This window comes from Corvus brachyrhynchos, unplaced genomic scaffold (assembly GCF_000691975.1).
Source record: "Corvus brachyrhynchos isolate BGI_N302 unplaced genomic scaffold, ASM69197v1 scaffold101, whole genome shotgun sequence".
NCBI lineage: Eukaryota > Metazoa > Chordata > Aves > Passeriformes > Corvidae > Corvus > Corvus brachyrhynchos.
Window position 1 is genome coordinate 13,460,907 of NW_008237239.1, and position 23,448 is coordinate 13,484,354.

The 23,448-nt window shown below is 40.6% G+C and overlaps 1 protein-coding gene across 1 annotated transcript in view; it reads right to left on the reverse strand.

Annotated features, from left to right (window-relative positions):
* Nucleotides 1-9,231: 9,231 nt before the first annotated feature.
* The window catches only part of INTS7 (integrator complex subunit 7), a 54,792-nt gene continuing 40,575 nt past the window's right edge, over nucleotides 9,232-23,448 (reverse strand). The window contains exons 20-21 of the mRNA XM_017729597.1: nucleotides 23,078-23,263; nucleotides 9,232-22,182 (exon numbers count right to left, since the gene is read on the reverse strand). Of these exons, the coding sequence (XP_017585086.1) occupies nucleotides 21,895-22,182; nucleotides 23,078-23,263 (474 nt within the window). The 3' untranslated portion in view covers nucleotides 9,232-21,894. The remainder of the gene's footprint in view (nucleotides 22,183-23,077; nucleotides 23,264-23,448) is intronic.

A 23,448-nucleotide genomic window follows, 5' to 3' on the forward strand; every position in this document is an offset into this window, starting at 1 on the left:
GGTTGGGCACTGGCACAGGCTGCCCAGGGCAGTGGTCACAGCACCAAACCTGGCAGAGCTCAAGAAATGTTTGGACAACGCTCTCAGGCACATGGTGTGATTCCTGGGGATGTCCCGTGCAGGGCCGGGAGTTGGATTCGATGACCCTTGTGGATCCCATTCTAACTGTGGTTCTGTGACCAAGGAGCAGCATGGATCGGCCGCATGACACCCGCTCACCCTTGTTTTTTGGTTCCTTGGGCAGTCGGGGAAGGTAGAAGAGGATGCTGCCACAGGTTCCCTCAGCACTATCAGAAAGACCCTTTGGGCCCAGACAGCAACAGCGCATTTTGTCTTGTCCTTGTAGTCATAAGTCCCTTGTGCATGCTTTTTACAGATCAACTTCTCCAGTTTTCTTCTCTCTCATCCCTCCCCAGCAGCCACAAACATCATTATCTACCCCCGAAGTAACTCTGCAGTGGTCTCCAACCTAGAGAGACACCTGACCCCAGCAGAGAAGCAGCTGAGGGCAGAGACTTTACAGCCCCACTCAGAGACCCTGCACCTTTACAAAACCACTCCAGGGTGAGGATTTTTTGCCTCTTGTGTAACTGCATCATCGTTGTGGCAATACAGGACTGTTGCCTCTTGTCTGTTCACTGTGCAGATACAGGTCTGCTCCTGCCTTCTCTGTAACCCCTGAAGAGGCCATGGAGGAGCACTGCCAGACCTCCTTCAGCCCTCTCTGGCCTGAGCTTACTGAGGCGGCCTCAGCTTACTTCAACTGTTAAAATACTTACACTGAACAGAATGGCTTTTGCAAGTGATTTCAACTCTGCTTGTGTTCTTAAGGAAGAGCAGCAGCTGAAACCACCTTAACAAGGAAACATGCTAGAGGGTCTTTTGTGCTGAGAAAAGAAAAAAAAAAGTTCAAATTGTAATGTGTGAACTGAAAAACATACTGTTTTCACATACTAACCATGCCATGTGTAAAACTAGTCTACCGTTTCCTAGACAATGAGGCTTCCGAGATGACTGTGCCATCAACAAAATTAAATCCCAACCTCCATTCCAGGAAGCAAACAAAGTTGTTATTGCAGATAAATTTAATTTGAGAACTTTAAAATGCAAACAACTGAATAGTACCATCGTGTTCTATTTGAACAAAACAAAACAAAACTAAACTGCTGACCTTTTTGACAAAAAGGCCACATCTTGCCTAAGTGTTTCCAAGTCCGGGCGTTTTTTGTCCATGTTATTTTTATATCTACGTTAAATCTGACAGTTGTGCTCAGTAATCATTATGCAGTCAGCTTGAGCTGTTCTGAAGTGTTACCAGCATCAGTAGAACTTGAGTTTTATGTTGGTTTTGGGTTTTTTTTCAATATATTTCATACAAACAACTCTGGGTATACTCTTGAAGTTATTCTCAGCAAAATTTTGCTCCAGAATCCTCAGGTAGAAAAAGAACCATTTTTAGACCATAATTAAGGATATATTTAAATTTTTTACATACAACAGCAAAATGAAGCTTAGTTTATGTATAATTCCAAGATTAAAAATATTCATTATAATTATAATAAATTTTTAGAAAATTTTATGTATCTTAATTTTATTCACACTGCACAGTTTGGAATACTATTCTGAAATCTGATGCATCCAATGAGAGACTGCAGAAATTATGTTAGACAAGTAATGAATTAGGCAATTTATCCTGCAGAAAGGAATTACACATGGGGAAGCAGCTGTACAAAGCATTCATTCTTTGTCAGTGACTGCCTTAGAGCTTAGGAAGCTGTGGTTTAGCATTCTGCTGAATGAGCTCGTAGCAAAGACCCACCCCTATTCCTCATTTCCTGGCCTTCCCATGGACATCCCAGGTCCTAGGAAGCATGCACAATGAAATAACCTCACTGCTCTTGGGAAGCCAGCTGTGTCACCCAGCCTGAGCCTCTGAAGAATCCTTTCTGGTACAAAGTTACATGTACGTGTGTGCTGTTGCTGCAAACACAAAGAAGGAAACAACTAAAAGCAGCAATTTTTTATTAGGTCAGTAACTCTGAAGCCCAGAAGTATCACAAGTGATTTTTTGTTTTGGTTTTAAAAAAATAAATTCCAATTTCTGGAAGAAATTCCTCAGTCTCTGAGCTTCATGAGCTTTCATTATACATAGTTTGTCATTTTACTACCATATATGGAAAAAAAAGGGCAAAGTGTTAATATAAACAGCTCTCACTTTATGGCCTTTTTAATAATTTCTCTAAAGTTTACATGTTTTTTGACTGAATACCTCCATATAACTTTCTCTTTTCACCCTCACAGAAATACTGACAGGGATGTAAAATACATTTTAATGTGCTTATTAACTGGTAGATAGAGATATGAACATTGGTAAAATTAGGTGATTAACTGATGTCAACGATTGCTGGAGCAGATAAGTAAATATTGGAGTCGTCTCCCACTTACCTTCATAAAAATCTACAGACCAAAAACACAGGTTAATTCCTGCCAGTAAGAAGGCAAAACATGTTAGAGGTGTGAATGTGTCATAGTAATAAACAAACATCTGTTCTATTTGGCTACTTTAACAAGTAATCCTAAACAATACCCAGGTTACTGCATAGGCTGGAAGATGTTTAATCCACACAGGCTGCATCTGAACACTGGATCTGGTTGCAAGATTCCAGTCAGGTGTCAGTCATAAACTCCTTGAAAGCCTTTTGAAGAAGGTAACGTTTTCCATGTCTGGGTACACTTCCAGAAGTGATTAAGCCACTGTCATTGTCATACTCTGCCCTTCAGTGGCACATCTTTGCATTCCAACTTTGCTGTAGCATTAGAGCTGCCTGCGAGCGTAGCTGCGAGGGGGAAATGCAGCGCAGACATTCAAGCAGTCCACGAGTCACAGCCATAATGGAATCCAGGCTTGGAGCTGTAAACACCAGCTAGCTGAAAGATTGGTTTCTGGAGTTAGGAAACAGCAAGTTTTGGAATGCTTTTGAACCTCTGTCTTGGTCAAAGATTGGCAAATAAAAAGCCACTCATTTGTCACGACCAGATTCAGTCAGCCCTCCCTGCTTGCTTTCACTGTAGCAAACTGAAGCTGCAGATGCCATATGGTTGGAGAAAAAAGGGTTAGGAGGATGCACTCGTGTGCTGATGACTGTAAAATGAAATGGCCTTTGCAAATCATAATCTGTCATACAGAGAGCAAGGACAAGAAAATAGCCTGAGAAATCTCAGAAATTCTACAGAACAGAAAACAACTACTGCTTCCAGCCTCTCTGAAAAAACAACTGGTGACTTGGGGAATTAAATAAAATTTTATTAAAAAAAAAATCATGATAGGAAACATGAAAGTACACTAAATTGCCATGAGGAACTACAGAGATGGGAACAGGCAGAGCACAGACTGCTGGAAGATGCATAATATGAAATAGAGAATATACTCAGGGGAGCATAAATACAGAAAGCATCTCAAGTGAATTAAGTAGTTAGCATTGGATTTGGAAAAGTCACAGTGTAAAGAAGCATCAAGAACCTAACTATGTTTTCTATAATCTGCGATAAAGAAAGGGGAGAAAAAGATAAAGCCAAAACAAAGCAAAAAAGGGAGGAAGTTTTAGGATCTGGAAATAAATTAATTACATTTAACCTTTAATTCTGAGCTGCTTTACAGTGTCAAATACTCCAGTGTGAAGGATTTTTGTATTACTGTCTTCAGAACATTTAACATTTTCATTACAACAGTTAAACCTTCCAAAATACTCTGTACAGTAGCTTCTACTGCAACCTCTGTAAGAGAGGCAAAATCACCTCCATTCTCCAAGTAAATTCTTAAATTTACAGGGCAGTATCAGTTACTCCATCTCCACCAGCTGCCCCTCAGGCGGAACCATACTTGTCGAAGTCCCTTGATCTTCAGTGGCAAGCTGATCTCAAATTCTTTCCTGTTGTCATCCAACAGTAGACATGCTTTTTAAGAGATCTATTTTCAGTAATCTTTCAGACACACAAGTTCATTTTGAAGGCTTGCATTCATTTATCACACACAAAATGTAAAACCCAGGCCACTTTCCTTTTGCCATTTCTCTCCAGGAAGTAAAAGTTATCAGACTATTTGACCTTTTAGTCAAAGATGCTTTTGTTTGCACTTTAATTCTTTTAAGGGCACTTCAGGGTAACATGAAGCAGAAGTTAAAAAGGAAGTAAATTGTGGCATTGACTTTAACACTTGTCACATTCCTGAATTTATATAAAAAGGCTTTAACTGAGCTGACACTGAATCTCAGCCCCCTGACAAGCTTCCTTCCCTTGCTTGCACCTCCAGATCCTTTCACCAAGATCAGCCAGCTGCAGACAAGTCAGCCTTGCCAGCTCCCTTGGCTCTAGCATACAGAGTTGTCATTTTTGCTCATTTTCTCTAATATTTAAACCCTTGGATGAAAGGCTTTTTTACATTAAAAAAATTATAGGCCTCAGATAAAATCTCACAAGTGTGACCAAAGATTGCAGGCTTACAATAAATGCACACTTTTCTTCTCCCTTCTACTAGCTTGAGTTGACATCAGATCTTAGACAGTGCTTGTTTAACAAGACTGCAGGATGCCAGGTTAAGGCCTTGAGTTGTTTTAGGGACATTTTTCTATTACTAGTGTAAGAGAGACTAAACAAAATGTATTTTTTCCCGAGTGAATAAAAAATAGCATTGAAGTAGCAGCATTTGACCTGAAATAGGTTTTGGTTCTTGCTGTTTGTTTTATTTTTTTTAACCAGGAATCATTAAATACGATGCAAGTTGAATTGTTACATGGCTCTTTAAGTTAATATTTCATTCCAAAATTTTTGTAAGCCTAAATGAGATCAAGTAAACATTTTATAACCAGGCATTATTGCATTTGTAATTTTACCCAAGGGGATTTTGAACAGTTAGACACAGACAGAAGAAGAAACTCTGGCTCCAGTGAGGCAACTCCAGTGCAATGCTTGAAGTTCTGTCCTACACAAAGTAAAAAATAAAGTTTGACAAACAGCTTCTGGGGTGTCCTCAGAGTAAACCAAGGCATAACTAGAGAGGCTGTGTGACGTGGAAGACACAGCCACACAATATCAGTGTACAAAAATATCAGTGTATCAAAAATACTGGGGAAGAGGGAAGACAGCTCATGTCTGATGCTGGGGCTGGCTGTGCTCCCATCACTCCATCTACTAAGTCCTGCATCAAACTGGGTCTTTATACAGTGAGATTGTCAAGAACATGTGTACTGCATCCTCCTGGCTCTGCATTTCAGATGGAGCTCATCTGCTGGATTGCTGCTGCTCAATTTAATTGGCTAGCATAATTGGGCATTCTCTGTGGGAATGTATTTTTGTCCCATTTAATACCTAATTCTTATTTATCACATGCTTTCCAATTGTTTGCTGAGTCCAAGGTGGTGTCAAAATAGATTTACTGGGTATAGAAACATAAAAAGTGATCATTTCTAAACTTTTTCAGGTGGAGATCATGTTCTAATATTTAGCAGCACTCTGTTCTTTAGGATTTGTCAAGGGTTTGTTTTTAACTATTTTTGGATGCATTTACTTCCTTTGTGGCACACGAGCAGTGTGATAACCAGCATCTGTACTACTTCCACCACAAACAATCTAAACAGACTCTAAGTGTAAGCTACAGAGGGGAACAAAACCATATGATGCTTCAGTGAAGGCTATCTTGATCTCCCAAGGGAATTTGAGTACATTAATATCTGAATGTACTTCTTCTTTCTACAGCAAAACAGGAGCAAATCAAGGAATCTTGGAGCTGGTTAAGAACAGTGCAGTCATCTTGTTCATGACCTTCACCATTTGTAAGACAGGCAAAACCCAGAATATATCACACTTGAACAACTTGCCAGCTAGTCAAGACTGGCAGGTGAGGCAGATGTAGCCATCGCTCCTTTTCTTCTACCAGCTATATGCAAATTTCATAATTTTCCACTTAGGCAGAGCTTGTTAACCTTCACACAGTGCCACTCTTGGGTTTTCCATTTCAATCTTTTACATAAGATGTACATGTCATATTTGTAATTTTTTGGGTTACTCTTGGTCCAGCATATGAGGAATATAAGCCCTCTTATTGCAGCTACATGTTCTGTAACTCATATGCAGACCTGGTAAGGTCACTCATAATGTATTTCACAGTTGTCCAAATCAATATAATCTCAAAATTCAGAGAGGTTGTTCCTGCTATTACAATGCCTTTTCATACCATAATAAAGTCCCCATACCTGTAATTGTGAGCTGAATAATTCAGGTGTTTTGAGGTGTCTGATTTCTCATTAAAGCTAAACTGAAGACTTTGACAGAGGCCTCTTATTAAAGAGGGGTAACAGATACAGCACAATGCAACCAGGTGGTCAGTGAGCAACACTTTCATCTGCTGCTGCATGGAAAGTGTTTCTGCCATACTCCGTGTGCCAGTCAATGGGCAGCTTTAGCACAACAGAGCTGAGTTCTCAGTTACATGGGTGTATTTTCTCCCCCTCCTTCCCCCCCCTTGACACTACTGTCACCAAGGTAAGTTTGAGCTGAGGGTTTGCTTTTGATTTGTTTTGTGGGGTCTTTTTTTGTTTTGTGTTGGTTTGTTGGCTTTTTTTGAAAGAAAGGAGCTCCAGAGTTACTCCAACTAATTAATCTTTAACTTATTTGTTAGCTTGGTTATGAAATCTTTTATCCATAACATTGATTTAATTCAGTCCCATCTACAGAATCTTATTACTTCAGGCAATGAGAACATGCTGATTATATGTAAGCTTGCACTTTGCAAGATTTTTTTGTAAGCCCATTAAGTTTGCATATGGAAGCATGGCACAAACACAGAGATGAAGCCAACCCATCTTTAGGCAGATGGGACCCCTAACATTTTCTAGTTATCACACTGTTTTGTGATTAGCCATTAAAAAAAAAATATATATATATAGAAAAAACAGGAATTTGACTGCCCTGAATTAATCTCTAATATTTTTCTCCATCTGTACTGGCAAATTAAGCACTACACTGATCATAAAGTTCGTATGTTGCATAAAGATCAGATGAGGCTCTTATTTTCATTCAAGTTCACTTCAAGTCAACATTTACCAGACTGACCTACTTGGGTTTTGGTAAATTCTTAACACCAAGCCAGTGTTTGTAGACCAAACCATAAATATAAGAGAACTAAATAAATACTTATCACTGTTATTAAGATGATTCTCACACTTAAATCCCCAGTGAACAGCTTGTTACAAAATTAAAGAGTTATTCAGACCACTTTATCCTTCTTACGTTTGTTGAATTCTCTATCGTTACAATCTAAAATTAATATTGATGTTTCATGAAAGTGGTGGTTTTTTCTAGTTGAAAAAGAAAGTAAAGAGTCCAATGTAACAACGACAGCTGCCTTTGAGGGGGAGTCTGTTTGTCCATGTGCTGAATTCCAGTGATTTCAGACAGCACTGGGCAAAGTGCAAAGATCCATCCTATTTGAGCTGACTGAAGACCTGGGGACAAACTAATCAGGTCTGATCCAAGGTCCACTGTGCATTTCCAGGAAGCAGGTATTGTAAAATAATTACCATCACTGAAATCTGGTAAGGACAGAGGTCTATTAAAAAACTCATCTTCCCTCCCCCAGTTTAGCATGGCACGCAACCCCCTTGTCTTATGATGCCATATGCAGCTTTGCAACTGTTCTGCTGAACTTCCTCAAGACTATGTTTAACTTGGTTACCCAAAGAAGGTCATGAACACATCCATGTTGCAAGCTGCTTATAAAGTTTTTGCACAAGCTCAAGCTGACTGAAGAAATAATGCAGCACTGGGAAATCCAAAAGGAGAAGTCATGCCATAATTTGCATTTAAGCTACCCACATCCTCTGCCGCCTCGCTACCTGGCTGAAAAACACTAATGCTGTCTCTCTGCTGAGTGTAGAATACTGATGTCCACTGTTAACAGGAATTAATCATTTCTTTGGGAAAAGTTCAGTTAAAGATACTGTTGGCACTGGTTAGTGAGTAATCATTAATTAAGGTAGACAACACTATCAGTTAGGCATTAAAAGGTATCCTGGTTTGTTTATTTTTCCTCCAGAGACAGATCATAGAATCACAGAATAGCTTCAATTGGAAGGGACCTTAAAGATCATCCAGTTCCAACCCTCCTGCCCTGTGCAGGGACACCTTCCACTAGACCAGGTTGCTCAAAGCCCCATCCAACCTGGCCTTGAACACTTCCAGGGGTGGGACATCTACAACTTCTCTTGGAAAGCTGTTCCAGTGCCTCACCACCCTCACAGTAAAGAATTTCTTCCCACTATCTAATCTAAACCTACTCTCAGTTTGAAGCCATTCCCCCTTGTCCTGTCACTCCAGGCCCTTGTAAAAAGTCCCTCTCCATCTTCCTTGTAGGCTCCCTTCAGGTACCGCAAAGCCATGATTAGGTCTTAAACAAAGCCTTCCTTTTTCTGAAGATGCGGGAGAAGGTTGAATTCCAGAAAATCCTTATACATCTTATCTGTAGTTTCATATTAAGTTTATCATCCTAAGTCAGGGGCAGGCCCAACATCCTCGGAAGGAGAGGAAGGGAGGAGGCACCATGCCCTGTACTGTGATTGGCATCAACAATAAAGCCCCTTCCTGTCCTCCCCACAGCCAATCCAAACCACTTTATCCTGATTCACACCAGCCAACAGCACAGACTTAGGCAACAGTCAAAGAGGAATTTTAATCTAGATGGTAGTAATGCTGTTATATATTTTTTACCACAGACATCCAAGACCAGTTTGCTTAAGTCTGTGCCACAGCACAAACGTGTTTGTAAGGGAGAATTACTGCCTATTTTAATGCCACACAGTCAAGTGTTGCCCAAAAGCTCCATAGGTTGGCATGTGCAGTAAGAGCTGGAAATTGTTCTTCCTAAAATACCACAATTGTTTCTCATTAGTGCTACTGATGCATTTCAACTTAATAAAATGTTATAAAATCCATTGCACCATTGTTAACTGTGGCTAAGAAAAGCAATCCTAATGGCATGGATGAATCCAGCCAGACCACAAGGGATTACATAGTTTGATTTGTTCAGCCTCGGTCTCATAACAAAAAGGCAGAAGGAAACAAAAGTAAGGTTTCAAAATTATAGATATAGTTTCATAGTTACAGATGTAACTGTAATGCTATTTTTGCTTAGATTTATTAATCTACTATGTATTTAGAAAGAAAAGTTATTAAGGAAAGTAAAAACACAACAGAAACTCCTTTTATTAAACAGAAGTGATGCAAGTAGAAGATAAAAACCCTTTCAACCATCTGCTCCACTCTTCTCTCTTTTTCTCCATATAGAAATATCAGTAGTCCCAGTTTCACTGAGCTCCTCTGAATCTGTACACCCCCTTGTCAATCCCACGTGGCCCAGGCTGGAGCACCTACCAGTGCTTTATGCCTCATCTCACACTGTCTCAAATGCAAGTTTCTCTAAGGTCCCAGCTTTCACCTCCCTGCTCTACAGCCCCGAGGTTTCCAGTGGAAATTGTAGGCTCTGAGCAGGACACCCACCATCCACCATGTTGTTCAGGTGGGGATCCATCCCCAGCTTTAAGGTTGAAAAATTGTATTAAATGTCATTTGGAGATTGATAAATAAAGTCTGGTTAGTGGTAGAACTCAGATCTTTCCACTTGCTTCCACTTAAAGCTGTCAAGACTGACAGACAGCAGTGGAAGCCACTATAATTAGATTTGGAGGGGAGGAGGAAGGAGAAGACAACAAGCTGATGTGTTGAGATTCTGAAAAATTATCAAACAAGATGTGCCTTGTGTTAATGCTGAATGGTACATCACAGCAAATTCAGTATCATAGAACCATAACTGCTTATCACACTCAGCTGTGAGAACTTTGTACTGACTTAATTGAGGTCAAGAATTAATTGCATGCCTTTCAGATAACACTTCTAAATGGCAGCATCTGTCTAAAGAGAAGACATTAATTCAAACCTTTTAGGCCAAACATTTACAGAGAAGCAGAAAGTGCCAGTCAGAGCAAGAATGGGAAAAAAGTAAGTAAAATGTTATCTTGTCATAAAATGTGTCTTGACTGGCAAACTGTAAGTATGGATCAAAGCAGTAATATGCTGGAGGAATAGCTAGATACAGCAGAGCGTAGGCTTGAGTATTTAACCCACTACTTAATGTTCTCTTCTCTGTACTTGTGTATTCCAGGGAATATTGCCTCCCAAACCCAGCCTTGCATCCTCTTTTCCATTGTTAGTACTCAGTGATGACTGAGTTAGACACTTACCAAGGCAACGCCACCAAAGATGAACACAAAAATAAACAACAGTTGAAGAACAAATTATGTTGCATTTGTTACAGCTTGTTAATAAGGGGTCTCAAGCTTGATTGGTGAAGAAACAGGACATACTATGGGGTGGTCCTTGAATTCCAGCCTATCTTGGTGCCTGAGATTACCAGCTGACAACCTAGCAGGGAGCAGCCGTGGCCAGGGCAGTGTCTCAGACATGAGCATCTCCAGGAGTATCTACCATGCCCAGTGATAAACTCTTTCTTTTCCTGATGGCAGGGAGGAATGGAAGCAGAGGCTTGACACCTTCCAGTTCCACAGCAGCTATTGCTGTCTCAGGTTGGGGTGGAGGCCGGTAATTTGGAGTATGTAAATTATATTGCACATTCCACTCCCTACAACACATGCTCTTATTGTGGTAACTTCTGTCTCCAAGTGGAGGTAGTATAGGAGTTGTTACATTCCTTGAATATTGATCATCCCTCCCCTAGGGATGTGGTACACATTAAAAAACAAACAAACAACACCCCCAGCCAACCAACCCCAAACCTAAACCAACATCAGTCGTTAGATGAATGGACAAAAACATTCCCTGGGCTCCGCTCTCCAAGATGGCAGCAACAGGATCTAGGACTGCAAGCAAACATAAATTACACCTGTCCAAATCCACAGCAGAAAGGCTCACATTCCAGTTGAGGAATCTCTGCCATTCATTATGCTGCCAGGTGCCTTCACGCTTGCTCCTGGCCACTAAATTTTCCCTGTGAAAGGTGAGCAAGGAAGGGAGCAGCCCTAACACGCACGGTCAGGCAAAGGCAGCCGCTGACTGTCAAGCTGCGAGGCTGATCTGTACTGCTGCCCACCACACACATGCACAGCTTTTCCCACCTCATTCTGCTCCTCCTCCTCTCTGACAGAAACTCATAAGCATCACAACTTTTGCAAAGGTAACTTCAGGGAATTACAGAATCACTAGGTATATTTGGAAGGACTGCGTGCAAGCACTGCTGTGCAGGATGACCTGTTAGAAGCTACAAATTATGTCTCGAGGAGATGGATGAAAAAGTGCAAGTTGGCAGCTGAATGAAGACACAACTGAGTAGAATTCCACTTGTTAATTTGTAGAATGAAGGTAATAGATTGCAGGGAAAAAAGTTGATCAAGATTGCTCAAATACACTACGTAATACACCCTGGAGAAGTCTAAACCATTGCATAAAGTCAGGAAGACTTGCAAATCACTGCTGTAACCAACACACCCAGGAGCAGTCATTCTTCACCTCTGTTTGCCAGAGGCCTTAGAAAACACCACTATTTGACTTTATGATCAAAACAAAAAGATAAAAACATCGACTTGCAACTTGAGTCTTGCAATGCTGCAGCTCAGAGATCAGCAGCTGCCAAAACCCCGCAGTCTCTGGTCACCATCTTTAAAAACAGATGAAAAATTAAATATCCTTACAAAATAAATGGATTAACATTCTGTTCCAGTAGAAAAGCATTGCGTACCAGAGAAAAACTCTCTGTACCCTTGTTCACAGAAGCTCTTCACCCTGTGAGCTGTGTTGCTGAGATCCTACCCAGCCTGTAACAGCTGATCAAGTTCACATCGAATTTCAGCTGAACTGTTATAAAAATCCTGCAGGGTTTCCACAAAAGGTCAGCACAATGTATGCAAATGCATGATGAAAGGATATAAATGAACATACAAGATAAACAATATGAATTCCTGATTAAAAACAGTTCAGCTGAACCTAGGTATTATATAAACACCAAAGATGACTTTTTATAATCTGATCATCCTAGTCAGTGACTTCATTATGCAGGGAAACATGAGCTGGAATACTCAGATTTTTCAGTGCATTCTACAGTTTCACATGTGGAGCCATTTGCATGCATTCAGTTCCAGGCAAAGTCCACTGCTAAGTACATCTGTTGTCTGCAAACAGACCTCAACAGGGCTGCCTATTTAAACACAAAAAAATTGAATTTTGGATCTATGATACAATGCATGTAAAATCTAGCTATTGCTTCCAGCTAGAGGAAAAAGAATGCTCATGGACAAGGTTCCTGTTTTAGCAGTTCAGAAGCACTAATTCTGTTACATTAGACCTAATCATTGAGAACATTTAAATTAGTCTTTAATCAGCAGAGCTTCATTACTTAACATGTGCTATTTGAGTGCATTTATTAAATGCACTGTATTTCCCCCTCCTCAAAACTCAGATTCCTCGAGCTCTTTTTCAGATTCTCTTTTAGAATTCATCTTTAATCTTTGCTATTATAGAAGTGTAAGTTTGTCCAGTTTCTCTTATCTTCCACCCTCCTTCAGAGTAACAGTTGCTTACATATGCACAAATACTTTAAAAGCTTACATTCCTGAAGATACAAAGCTTTCATGCATCTCCAAAATACTTTAGTAAGTGGAATGCCCATGCAACTGCAGCTCCCTCTACTCCTAGGTAGCCGAAATGATTAAAGAAACTTATTAAATAATTAATCACAAGTACCATTCTTTGTCACAGCTGGATTCTTTTGCCATTGCCTGGATAACACAGATGAATATTTTACTGTATCAGGTTGTATGTCTTGCCAGGCTTGTAATTGAAGTGGCCTGGAAGTTTAATATTTTAGTGAGGCACAAATGAGTCATGGTCTCAACTGCCTGTGCTGAGCATGAATTATGCACCTCATTTTAACAGCAGTCCAACACAGAACTATGGCAGACATCCTGTGCCCAGTGTCAACCCTACTACAGCGTTAGGGGGATTTGTCCTACATTAAAGGAAACTTTTGTCTACATTTTGTTTAGAAATTCAATTCCTGTGAATGGCTTGTGAATCCATGTAGACTGTTGAGTAATCAAATCACTGGTGAACAAATTATATCTCATGAAGAACAGCTGTAGATTGATGCTCTCTTGCTGGACAAAGTCCTTTCCACCTCAGTCCTCTAATTTCAGCTGTCAGTTTTTCATTACCAACACCACAGCTAGAACTAAGGATGGGTACAAATGAATCACTGCTCAAACAGCTGAACTGCTGTGACTAACCCAGGCTCCACAGCTTCTTTAAAACACTGGTCAAAGTCTTCCTGAAGTAAAGATAAAGGACAAAGGGAGTTGTGTTTTTCTTCACAGTGATCTCAGTATTTCTATACTCTAGTGTACTAAATAAATTTATTACTTGTAATCATTTCTGTGAGCACAACCAGAGGATGCTGGGGTTTTTTATCTCTTCCAAAGGGTGGAGATGAGGAAACAAACCAGACGATAATTACAGTGATAAATTTTTAAATTACTAATTTGCCATCAACTTTTATCAACTGCAGGTCACGCAAGTGCTACCCAAGTCCCACCCACAGGATGGAGTGGAAGACACTTGGCTTGTAAAACTTCTTTCAAGTTCCTGTGCTGCTTATCGTTTACTCCTTGAATGGCCAAGTATCAGGCACAGCCCAGCAAGACTGGGCATTTGAAGGTCAAACCAAAACTAACTGAATTGTCTAACAATCCTGGTGGAAGGACAGATTTTACTGAGCATTTGGCTCTTTTTAAACTTATTTTTTTTAAGCCACGCTTCCTGGAGTCAATTACTAAAAATAAAAATGAGGAATGAGATTATGCTAAGCATGATTTATGGCTGTCATCATTGGAGAGAAAGCAGCTGAAAGTAAAAGCTCAAGAGATTAAAAGTGGCATTTTTCAAATTTATTCAGATTGCACAGCAGAGTACTTGAAGTGGTCAATGCCAACTTCTCCCTGGGCTGCCTTGAAGCTGCTGGAAGTGGTCAAAGATTTACAGGAAGAGGATGTCAAGCTCCCAGCAGTTTTTCATAGCAAAGAATATTTTCATCTCTGCCAGGAGGAGATAAGTGGTCACACACAGGTGAGAACTCATGAATCAGAAAAACCACATCACAGGTAAACAGGGGCTGACTTGGCAGTGGATGTCTGAAACCAGAACAGCCTCTAAGTGCTGTTATTAGCCATGACTGGAAGGGCAGTGCCCAGAAAGCACAAAGAGCAGCAGAAAGGCACATCTCAGGTGATTAGACAGGCATCACAGAGGGCTTTCCCGTCTGTCTTCTCACAGCAAGAACTCACTGTATTTGTACTACAGAGCAGGCCTCATTGAAAACAAATTTCAAGTTCCATATCCCTCTTGGTAAGCTTTCTGGTGAGGTAGTGTTTACACATATTCAGTGAATCATCAACATTCCCATCTGCTATTTAGTACACTCACATCCCTAAAGGGCAGACCTGAACATGAGTACCTGATCTGCAATACTGGTTTTTGTTGAAAAAAGGTTTAATAAAAAAAATCCAACAAACTGATTCATCAGCATGGCATTTAAAAATATTTTTTCTCAAAAGCATTAATTACCTTTTAAGTTCTGCACTGGTTTTGTTATCTTGCCAAGTTGAACTACTGGAGGCATTGCAGCACAGTTAAGAGTCATGGGTTGTATCCTCCCTTTTCCTATACAAGAAGAAAAAATATCCCTCCACAAAACAGAACAGTATTTTGTATGACCATAGTGATTTCTTAAAGCTCTGAACAGCAAAACAAAGAATTAGGGGTTTGTTGTTGTTATCTGGTTTGGTTTTGTTTTAAATAGGAAAGCCAGCACAATTGGGTGCTTTTTTTAGGGTCAGGCTGAAATACCAGAACTACAACTAAACCTAAAGCCTTCAAGCTATTCTTCTGGTTCATCTCTATTGACCCACTCCCCCCAAAATGAAAATCAGTGTATGTATTTGTTCTTGACCGAATTTACATAGGCTAACAGAAATACAAATCTCTGTAGTGGATCTGTGATGTGGCTTGTACTACCCAGATGCACTCTCAGAAATTCCTACCCAACTAACAAAGACTTTGTCCACATTAAAACTTAAACCCTTACAACAGGAGAAACAAGGAAAGCTCCTGCATCTCTCTCACATGGCACAGAAGGCTGTCAGGAAAACCTTTTCCTCTGCAAGGGTGAAAATGCACATCAATTCACTACTGGTGACAGACAGAGATAAAGGAAATAAACTATTAGAGTTTGTACATTGGAGGAAGGACCAGCTCACTGCTTACATGTGTCAGCTTCACTGATGAGCAGCAATAATTAGCCTAATTAGTTAAAATTGCTTTTGTTTTTCCCTCGTGGAATGAGGGAAAGACCTTCTGAAGAAGTCATACATTTTTTGTCAATTATTACAACTCCTGAAATTTCCTCTGTGTCTGAAGTGGGTGACCAGCTCTGAGGGGGTCTCCATCCACTTCACTCAGTGATCTAGTCTGGACACTGTCATTTGCACAGACCAATTTCTGCAAATATGAAACTAGTGCCAGTGGATTTCAGGCTAAGGGATAAAAGCCTAGCTTTAGCCAGAACTTTTGAGTATTCATGTAGGAATAACACTGGTACAAACTGCAATACATGAAACCTTGACCTCTGCACACCTTGGGACTTGGTGAAAAAAGGCGAGTCAGAAGCCCTCATCACTCACCACTGTGAGCTGCTGCTCACACGCATTGCTGGCAAATCTGGACATATTCAAGCACACCTCAGCTGCTCCAGAGCAGAGACTGACACTCACACAGGCTTGGCCCCAGCCACTGCTCCAAAGGGCCTTCCTTCCCTCCTGTTGCCTCACTCACTCGTGGGGGTGACTCAGAGCAGCCGGGAAGGCTGGGCAGCTGGCTGGGAATGACTGCAGTGCTCTCTGCCCACTCCTGCTGCCCATGCAGAAAAGCCACAGTTCAGATGGACATGAACACATTGTTTCCTCCAGACTCCTGTTAAATACAGAAATACACTGCAGGTGCACAGTCAGCCAGTCCAACAGCTCACTATTACTTCCAGGATACACCACACATCTTCCCCAGCACCTTTCTTGTACTGCCTGCATTGACCAAGTCGCTGTACAGTCAGACAAGACAAACCAGCTGAAAAAACACCCTAGCCAAATGGAACTGTTTTAAGTGGATAAACTCATGATCTGATCCAAAGAGCAACGCTGGAGTCAGGAATAAGCACAAGAGAGTCCCTTTTCAGCACTGCCACACACCTAGACGGTGTCAAGTGAAGCATGAAACTGTACCCTGAAGATTCCCCCACCATGTTTGGCAGAGTCCACCCATCCACATCACACTCAGTTTATATTTATCCCAGTCTCTTCCAGCTCAACTGCTACTCCTTGGATTTTCTCCGTACTTAGCTGTGTGTTAAGCACGGACAGCTCTTAATTTCACATTAACTGCATTCCTAAATTTAGAGCTTCTAGGAAGCAAGGAAGGGCTCCATAAAATGGATTGCCAGCAAGTCACATACTTAAACTGTTGAGCAAAGGTATTTTAAATCAGCCAACCCACACAAGTCTCTTATTTTATGCTATCTTCTTTCAAGCTTTGTAGTCACCATTGATACCCATTTAAAAAACCTTCCAAACAATTGCTTTTATTAATCACAGTTTTAAGAGACTTCTGGAGAACTCCACACTCATATCTGAGGGAATGTAAATGTAACACTCCCTGTCTATAGGGGGAAGAAAAGGATTATTTTTACGTCTGTGAAGTGGCTATGGCCTAAGTTTTATATCTATACAATAAAAGAGCTTCAGTATCTCCTTGACTGCTCTACTGAGTCACTGGTTCAGCACTGACAAGAAGAAAAATCAGCTTTTTACTATAGTTAGGTGTCCAGCAGACTAAAGTGTTTAAGGCATTGTTACAGGCTCTTTCTAACCTCAGAATTTCTCTCAAAATTCACTGAACACTGCTCTTACCTTATCTAAGATCCTTGTATCAGGAGGCTAAGTGCAAACTTTATTAACATACGACCAAGCTGCCCTTAATTTTGATACCATCACTTGGAGGTGGGCAAGCAAGAGGTAAAGACTTTATCCTAAATGCAAATAAGAAAACAAAGAAACAAAAAAAAGCTTCCTATTTCTCAGCTGACAATCAGCAGAGTAGAGCAACTTTCTGAAGTGCAGACCTGGGATGACTGCTCACTGAAATGCAGTAATCTGTAACTTCAGTAGTGAGTTTGAGCAGCTGCTGTTTGTCAGAGAGATGTTCCTTGGAGTACAAACAACTCAGGAACTATCAGGGGTCGCTAAGATAGGCTTGTTTCCTGGTAACACAAAACAGCACCTGGCTTAAAAATTCAGAGGGGGAGAGGGCAACTGCAACACTGCATAATATGCCCTGTTAAAAAAGCAGTGTAGCATTCAATTTTCCTTTGATTTCAAGAAGTGTTTTTGTCTCAATCACTCTCTCTGCTTTGGAGGTGAAAATGTCAAGGTTCTGGGTAAGTCTGCTTTTGCTCAGCATCCCAGGTTGTGTCCTTGGAGGCACCTATGTTTGTGAAGCAAGAGCAGCTCCCATAGTGCTGGACACAGAGCTGCAGCAGTCAAGCAGAGAGAGCTACCAGTTCTTGGGCTTTACACAACTCAGAACTGCTTTGAGAGCTGGCAGGGCTCCTAAGTTCCCCCCCCCTCTATTTTTTCCCCCTGCCATCTTGGTTTGCACAGTGCAGACACCTGAGTACACCTGCACTGCCACAAAGGGAACAGATTGTTCAGGGAAGATGCTGTTAGGAACTCAAAGGACGTGTGTGTAAATATGCTGACCAAGGACACAGCAAGTACTTTAGGCAAACAGAAAGACAACAACCAGAAAAGAAATGAAGCCAATTCGAAGGCAAGATGCCTCCATACTGTGTTGTATGAGATCTCTCTTTCTCTGTATGCATACACACACGCACTGAATATCACTCAGAAGATATTTTAGGAAAGCAATATAATTCATTCAAATCCTATCAATTCTTTCAGTAGGTTGGTGGGGTTTTAAACTAAAGTTGTGGTATCACTAAATAAATAATTCTTAAAAGTTTATGCACCTGTTTAAAGAACCATTAAACTTGCTTCTAGACCTGTGCAATTCCAGTACAGTTTCACAGGACTTAAGTCAAAATATATCCCCTATAAAATACAAAAACTTCAGCTATATTCAGGCATATCAGTCCTTGGGTAAGATGAGGGCATATCCAAGGAAACAAAAATAGGAAAGGAAGTCTAAGATTCCATGAATACCCACGATGAGTGCAACTTTGGGAATAATTTTTGAAATACACTTGAATGACCTTAGCAGGAGATTACACTCTAAATTCCAGGGGAAGGTAGAATCTGACAGCGGACATTCCTTCCCTGCCTTGCATCCAGTTCCACATTGCCTGGAGCAAGGGATCAGCCAGGAATCTAGAAATGACACTTTCTGGCATGCCTGAGCACATGTTCACAGGAATGTGAGCAGCAAGTACTTCCGAGAGTAACTGGCTACACCATCCTCCACCATCTGAGGAGAAGCCAGGTCACATTACAGAGCCTAAGCACCACAAACTATTGTCTTAACGCTGAACTGCACATATTACCAGCACCTCCAGTCATCTTCATTCAATCATCTCTCCTCCTGCTCAGCCCAACAATTTATCCCAGCTAGATGAAAGCGTATCTCAGTGATTAGGAACAGATCATGACGTAGCTGTCTGCATAAGCCCTTCTGTTGTTTGAATTCTTAGCAGCTGTCTCAGGACCAATGTCTAGCCACTGAATATTTTCTTTCTTCTGCCAGTAAGTGAAACAGATCTGAATTGTCTTCCATTATCAGTGTGCAGCTATGCATAGTAATCAAGTTACTGCTTTGTTTACTGAGAAGCACTAAGGAGATTTAAGTTGGGTCCGTATGTCAGAAGTGCTTTCCAAATTCTTTGTTGCACATCTTCAAGTACAGGCACCAGAAACAGAACGCAGGAATCAAGCAAGAATAACCTCCCTGCTTCCACTAATAGTCAAGGATCACATTCACTGCTGATAGCTCCAACAGCAGCTTTCTACATATTGCTTTAACCCTTCCTCACTTCTCTTTAGGTATTTTGAGCAATTGTCTGCCATGGAACATGTGGTTTCTGTTGAATTGACAAGTGTATTTCCCAGTGTATTAGGAATAAAAATACACCATGTTAGAAAACAAACAAAACACACCCCCAAGAATAACCTCACTACAAATCTAACAAAACATAAAACACTGTGCTTACATAAAAGGACAATTTACTAAAGGTCCAGGGTCTTTCCTGATCAGCACACACATATAATTAACCTGCAAATGAGCCAGCATGAGAAATCCTTCAGAGTTTGTTAGAAATACAGGTATTTGCACAGCAATCCAACTTCCTATACGAGCTAATTTCCAATAAGTAGTAATTGCAATTTTCCTCCCCCTGCAATCTCCCATACATAACATCCACATTCTCAGCCTCCAATTATTATTTGCTTGGCTTTAAAACTGATACAAGTTCTTGGAGTTCTAGAGGCCTCTCAGATCAGGTGAGCAGACTTGTTTAAAGAAGGAACACTTTTTTCAGCTGTACTAGGGTTAATCTTACCAGCTCACAGACAGTTAAGCTTCAAGCCAGAGCAGGGCTTTCCCTGGATGAGTCTGGGCTTGTTCCTGCTAGGCTTCTCATAAGTTTATCTATGCACTGGGAACATCACATGACTTACGAGAAAAGTTTGTTCCCCAGTGTAGAACAGTGTCTTGTAATTTCTGAGTTGTTTTGGAATGGCACCATCAAAGATTTCCACCAACATATTGGTCAATAACAGAGAAAGAAACACAAATTCATTATGCAGGATAAAAAAACCTGTTTGACCTCGTAGTCCTCCTTTTTTTTTTTTTTTTGCATTAAAATGCAGAGGGTTTTGTGGTAAAGACACTGATCTATGGCTTTAATGAAAAAACCCAGCTGACCACAAGGAGTTCAGATCTTCAATCTGACAGAGAACATACATAACACCAGGTCAATCACCTCTTTCTGGACCATTTAACTAGATGTAGCTGCAGGTACATATATGCATGTGTGCACACAGCTGTATGTATAAACACATACACAAAGCTGTAGGCATGGAACCACAAAAGTGGGACAGAAACCACCAATTTCCTCAGTCAGCTTGAAAGGCAGTGGCACTTGGTGTCTCCTGTTCAAAAGCAAAATCATTTAAGGAGTATGCTGCTCAACTTCTCCCCACTTTTGTGTCTTCTGTTTCAACCTTTCATCCCAATTATCTTTTCTAGTTAGGATTACAGCCTGACTAAGATATTATGACATCTAGCATCATCACTTCAATTTTTATTTTTTTTAGAGAGTCTCAAGCCAAAAGGAACTATGAGTAACACAGAAAAAAATTCTTCATCCTGCTATGCAAAGGAAGCCTCGGCTTACAGCAATTCATTATCATATTCTCTGCACTTGAAGCAAGCAAAATCTGTAAGCTCCAGTCGGCTCCACAGTGAAATCACCTTGAAGAAATGACAGTATCATGGGAATTTGCTGAGAAAATAACAATAAAAATTTCTGCTCCAGCGAGAGGGATTAAGCCATTTACAAGCTGAAGTCTGTAAGAGCCATCCTTCCTCCTCCTCACTCAAGTGGGTCCTACTTTCCTGCAGAGTGATAAGCAGAGACTTTTTATGAAGAGAAGGTGAAGGTCATGTTATGTGATCTACTGCCTGAAAGTCTGGACACAGAGTTCAGCCTTTTATATCACAAAGGAAGCATGAAAATTATGTATGAAGCAGTGTATTTCCAAAATTATTCTGGATCGATTTCTAGTATTGGCAAAATTCTATTTCAAGTTATCTTGTAAAATTAACAATTAAGATTAGAAAGCTGGTCAAAGACTACACAAGATTACAAAGCCTTTGGTATAGAAGACTCCTTTTAAGGAACAAAGCTGTTAACTTGCAAGTTGTCATTCATTTAAATTTCCCTCTTAAAAGAGCAAATAAAAAAACCCCCAACAAAATGAAAGGCTTCAGAAATATAGATGCATGAAAATTTAAAAACAACATGGTAATATTTTCTATATCATCTGAGAGACAGTGATTATTCCCACCTGTAAAACTCTGCCTCTTGCAAGACTCCCCAGACAGCAGGCCCTCAAGCAGTCTCCTCCCTCTGCAGGACTGGGTATCACAAGTGAGCTGCAGTTTTTTTCCTTTCAGCTGCATGCATTAAGTAGTGCTGATGAATTGTAACAACACACATACACCAGCCAAATACTGCAACTTGCTATTAAAATGTCAGAAAAAAAATCTATGGATATTCCTGCCCATTCCTTCACATTAAAAGATACACACTTGGTATTACACTCATTGCTGTATAACCAGCCAAAGTGAAGTGTTTCCCAACATCCTGTACGCCTAACATTAGAACCTATGTGCTTCAAAAAGCAACAGCATGGAAAGTACCAGTCAGCAAGCTCTTAGTGTCCCCTGCTATCATAGTTTATGAAGTCTGCTGGAACACGTTTGTAAACAAAGTTAGAGAACAGGTAGAAGTTTATAGTAAGAGCACAACTCCAAATTTGAACAGCTGCCTCGGCTGAATCAAGTTCAAATTTACCCCGGATAATTTAAAAAGCAACAAATTGGCATCTGAGACTTTCTAGGAGAAGGTTATAATAAAAAGTCTTCCAAAAAAATTTAAAAAAAAAAATGTCCAAGAAAAACTGCAGTACCAATTGAGCAGGACGGAGTCACTTCTGGGAATCAAAACCGTGAGTAGGCGGTTCTCTGCTGCTGCTGCTGGGATGGAGGCTGTCCTTGCTGCTGCTGGAGACGAACCTGCTGCGAGTACGGGTCCTCAAGAGACTTAACAAAAATAGTTGTTTTAGGCCCAGTTTTCCAGACAATACCATTTGAATCTATCACAGAGGACTCCACAGTGATGTTGTGGGTGCCAAGGATCACAAAGTTTAACAGAAACTGAGTGCTGAAGTAGTCGTTGTGCGGTTCCACCCTCTGCTCCATTTCATTGGTCATGTTGTCGATAGGAATCTGAGAACACAGATGGAAGGTTAAAACACCATTTTATATAAGCCTGCCAAAAATAAGTTTTCAGCTCTCCACTTGAAGGAGAGAGGAGAAAAAAGGAAAAATCTGTCCTCAATTTTTCTAAACCAATACATATGCATGCTTGAGACAGCTTGACAAGCTAACAAGTCATCTTCTACCCGAGGTTCTACTTTTCCACAAAGTAATGTGAGTCAAAGATTACACACTTCCCAGTCCTGTTCTTTCACAAGCCATTGACTTTCTCCTATTCCCCCTCAAAAAAACCACCAAACAACAACAAAACAAACAAAAACCCAACCCCAAAACCCACCAAAACAGCCCTTTCACTAAGTATCACATTAGCAGAACCTAAATCTCAGTCATGCAATCTTTGATAAAACTGTTGACTTTAATATGTGCCTCCTCAGATGCTATTTCATGTGGACAGTCTGTCCTAACAATTTCCACAAACAAAAGAACCTTAAAATGACTATAAAAAATTTCAAGAGACTATATGGTAGAGAATAATCTACTCCTGGTTTGGTTTTTTTTCCCTGTGGAGTTTTGTATGATATATAACTAGGCCGAGTTTTCCTCATCTCAAACTGATTCCTAATGACTTGTTCTGAACATCACAAAGCCTCTTTGCTTGGAAGAAGAGCTGTTACAAAAAGGTATTGACATATTGCAGCCTTAAAAATCCCAGATCCCCCTCCACACGTTACGCTTGGCTCTGGCCAGCGCTTGAATGGCAACTGTCAGGAGTGAAAGGATTACAGAACCACACATTCATCTCAACCTGGAAAACCTGAAAATTCTGCTGCCCAGAGTCAAACAAAAGAAAAGAAAAACACAGCAAAAAAACTTAAGACTCCTCCTGGCTCTATTCCATCCATACCTTATAGTCTTGTCCAGATTTGCTCTGCAGCACTGAAGAGACATTTAGACAGACAGACTGGATTTTACGGAAAAGGCCTGGTTTAGATCCGTGCTGAACCACTCCTTCCACCTTGAGGGCCAATTGCTGGTTGTTTTGTACTGCTATAGGTTCTGCTGGGTTCCTTGGAGACGGGGATAGAGCAAGCTGGAACACAAGTAAACAGAGCAAAATGTCATTATAAGCCTCCAGAAAAGCAAACAAAATTCAAGGATGAAACAGGACACCTTCTTATAGAAAAATTTCCAAGGAGAGGGTGGGTAGGAGAAGCAGCAAATGGAAACACAGACATTATCAGAGACTCATTACTATTTTATTTAATAAACATCATC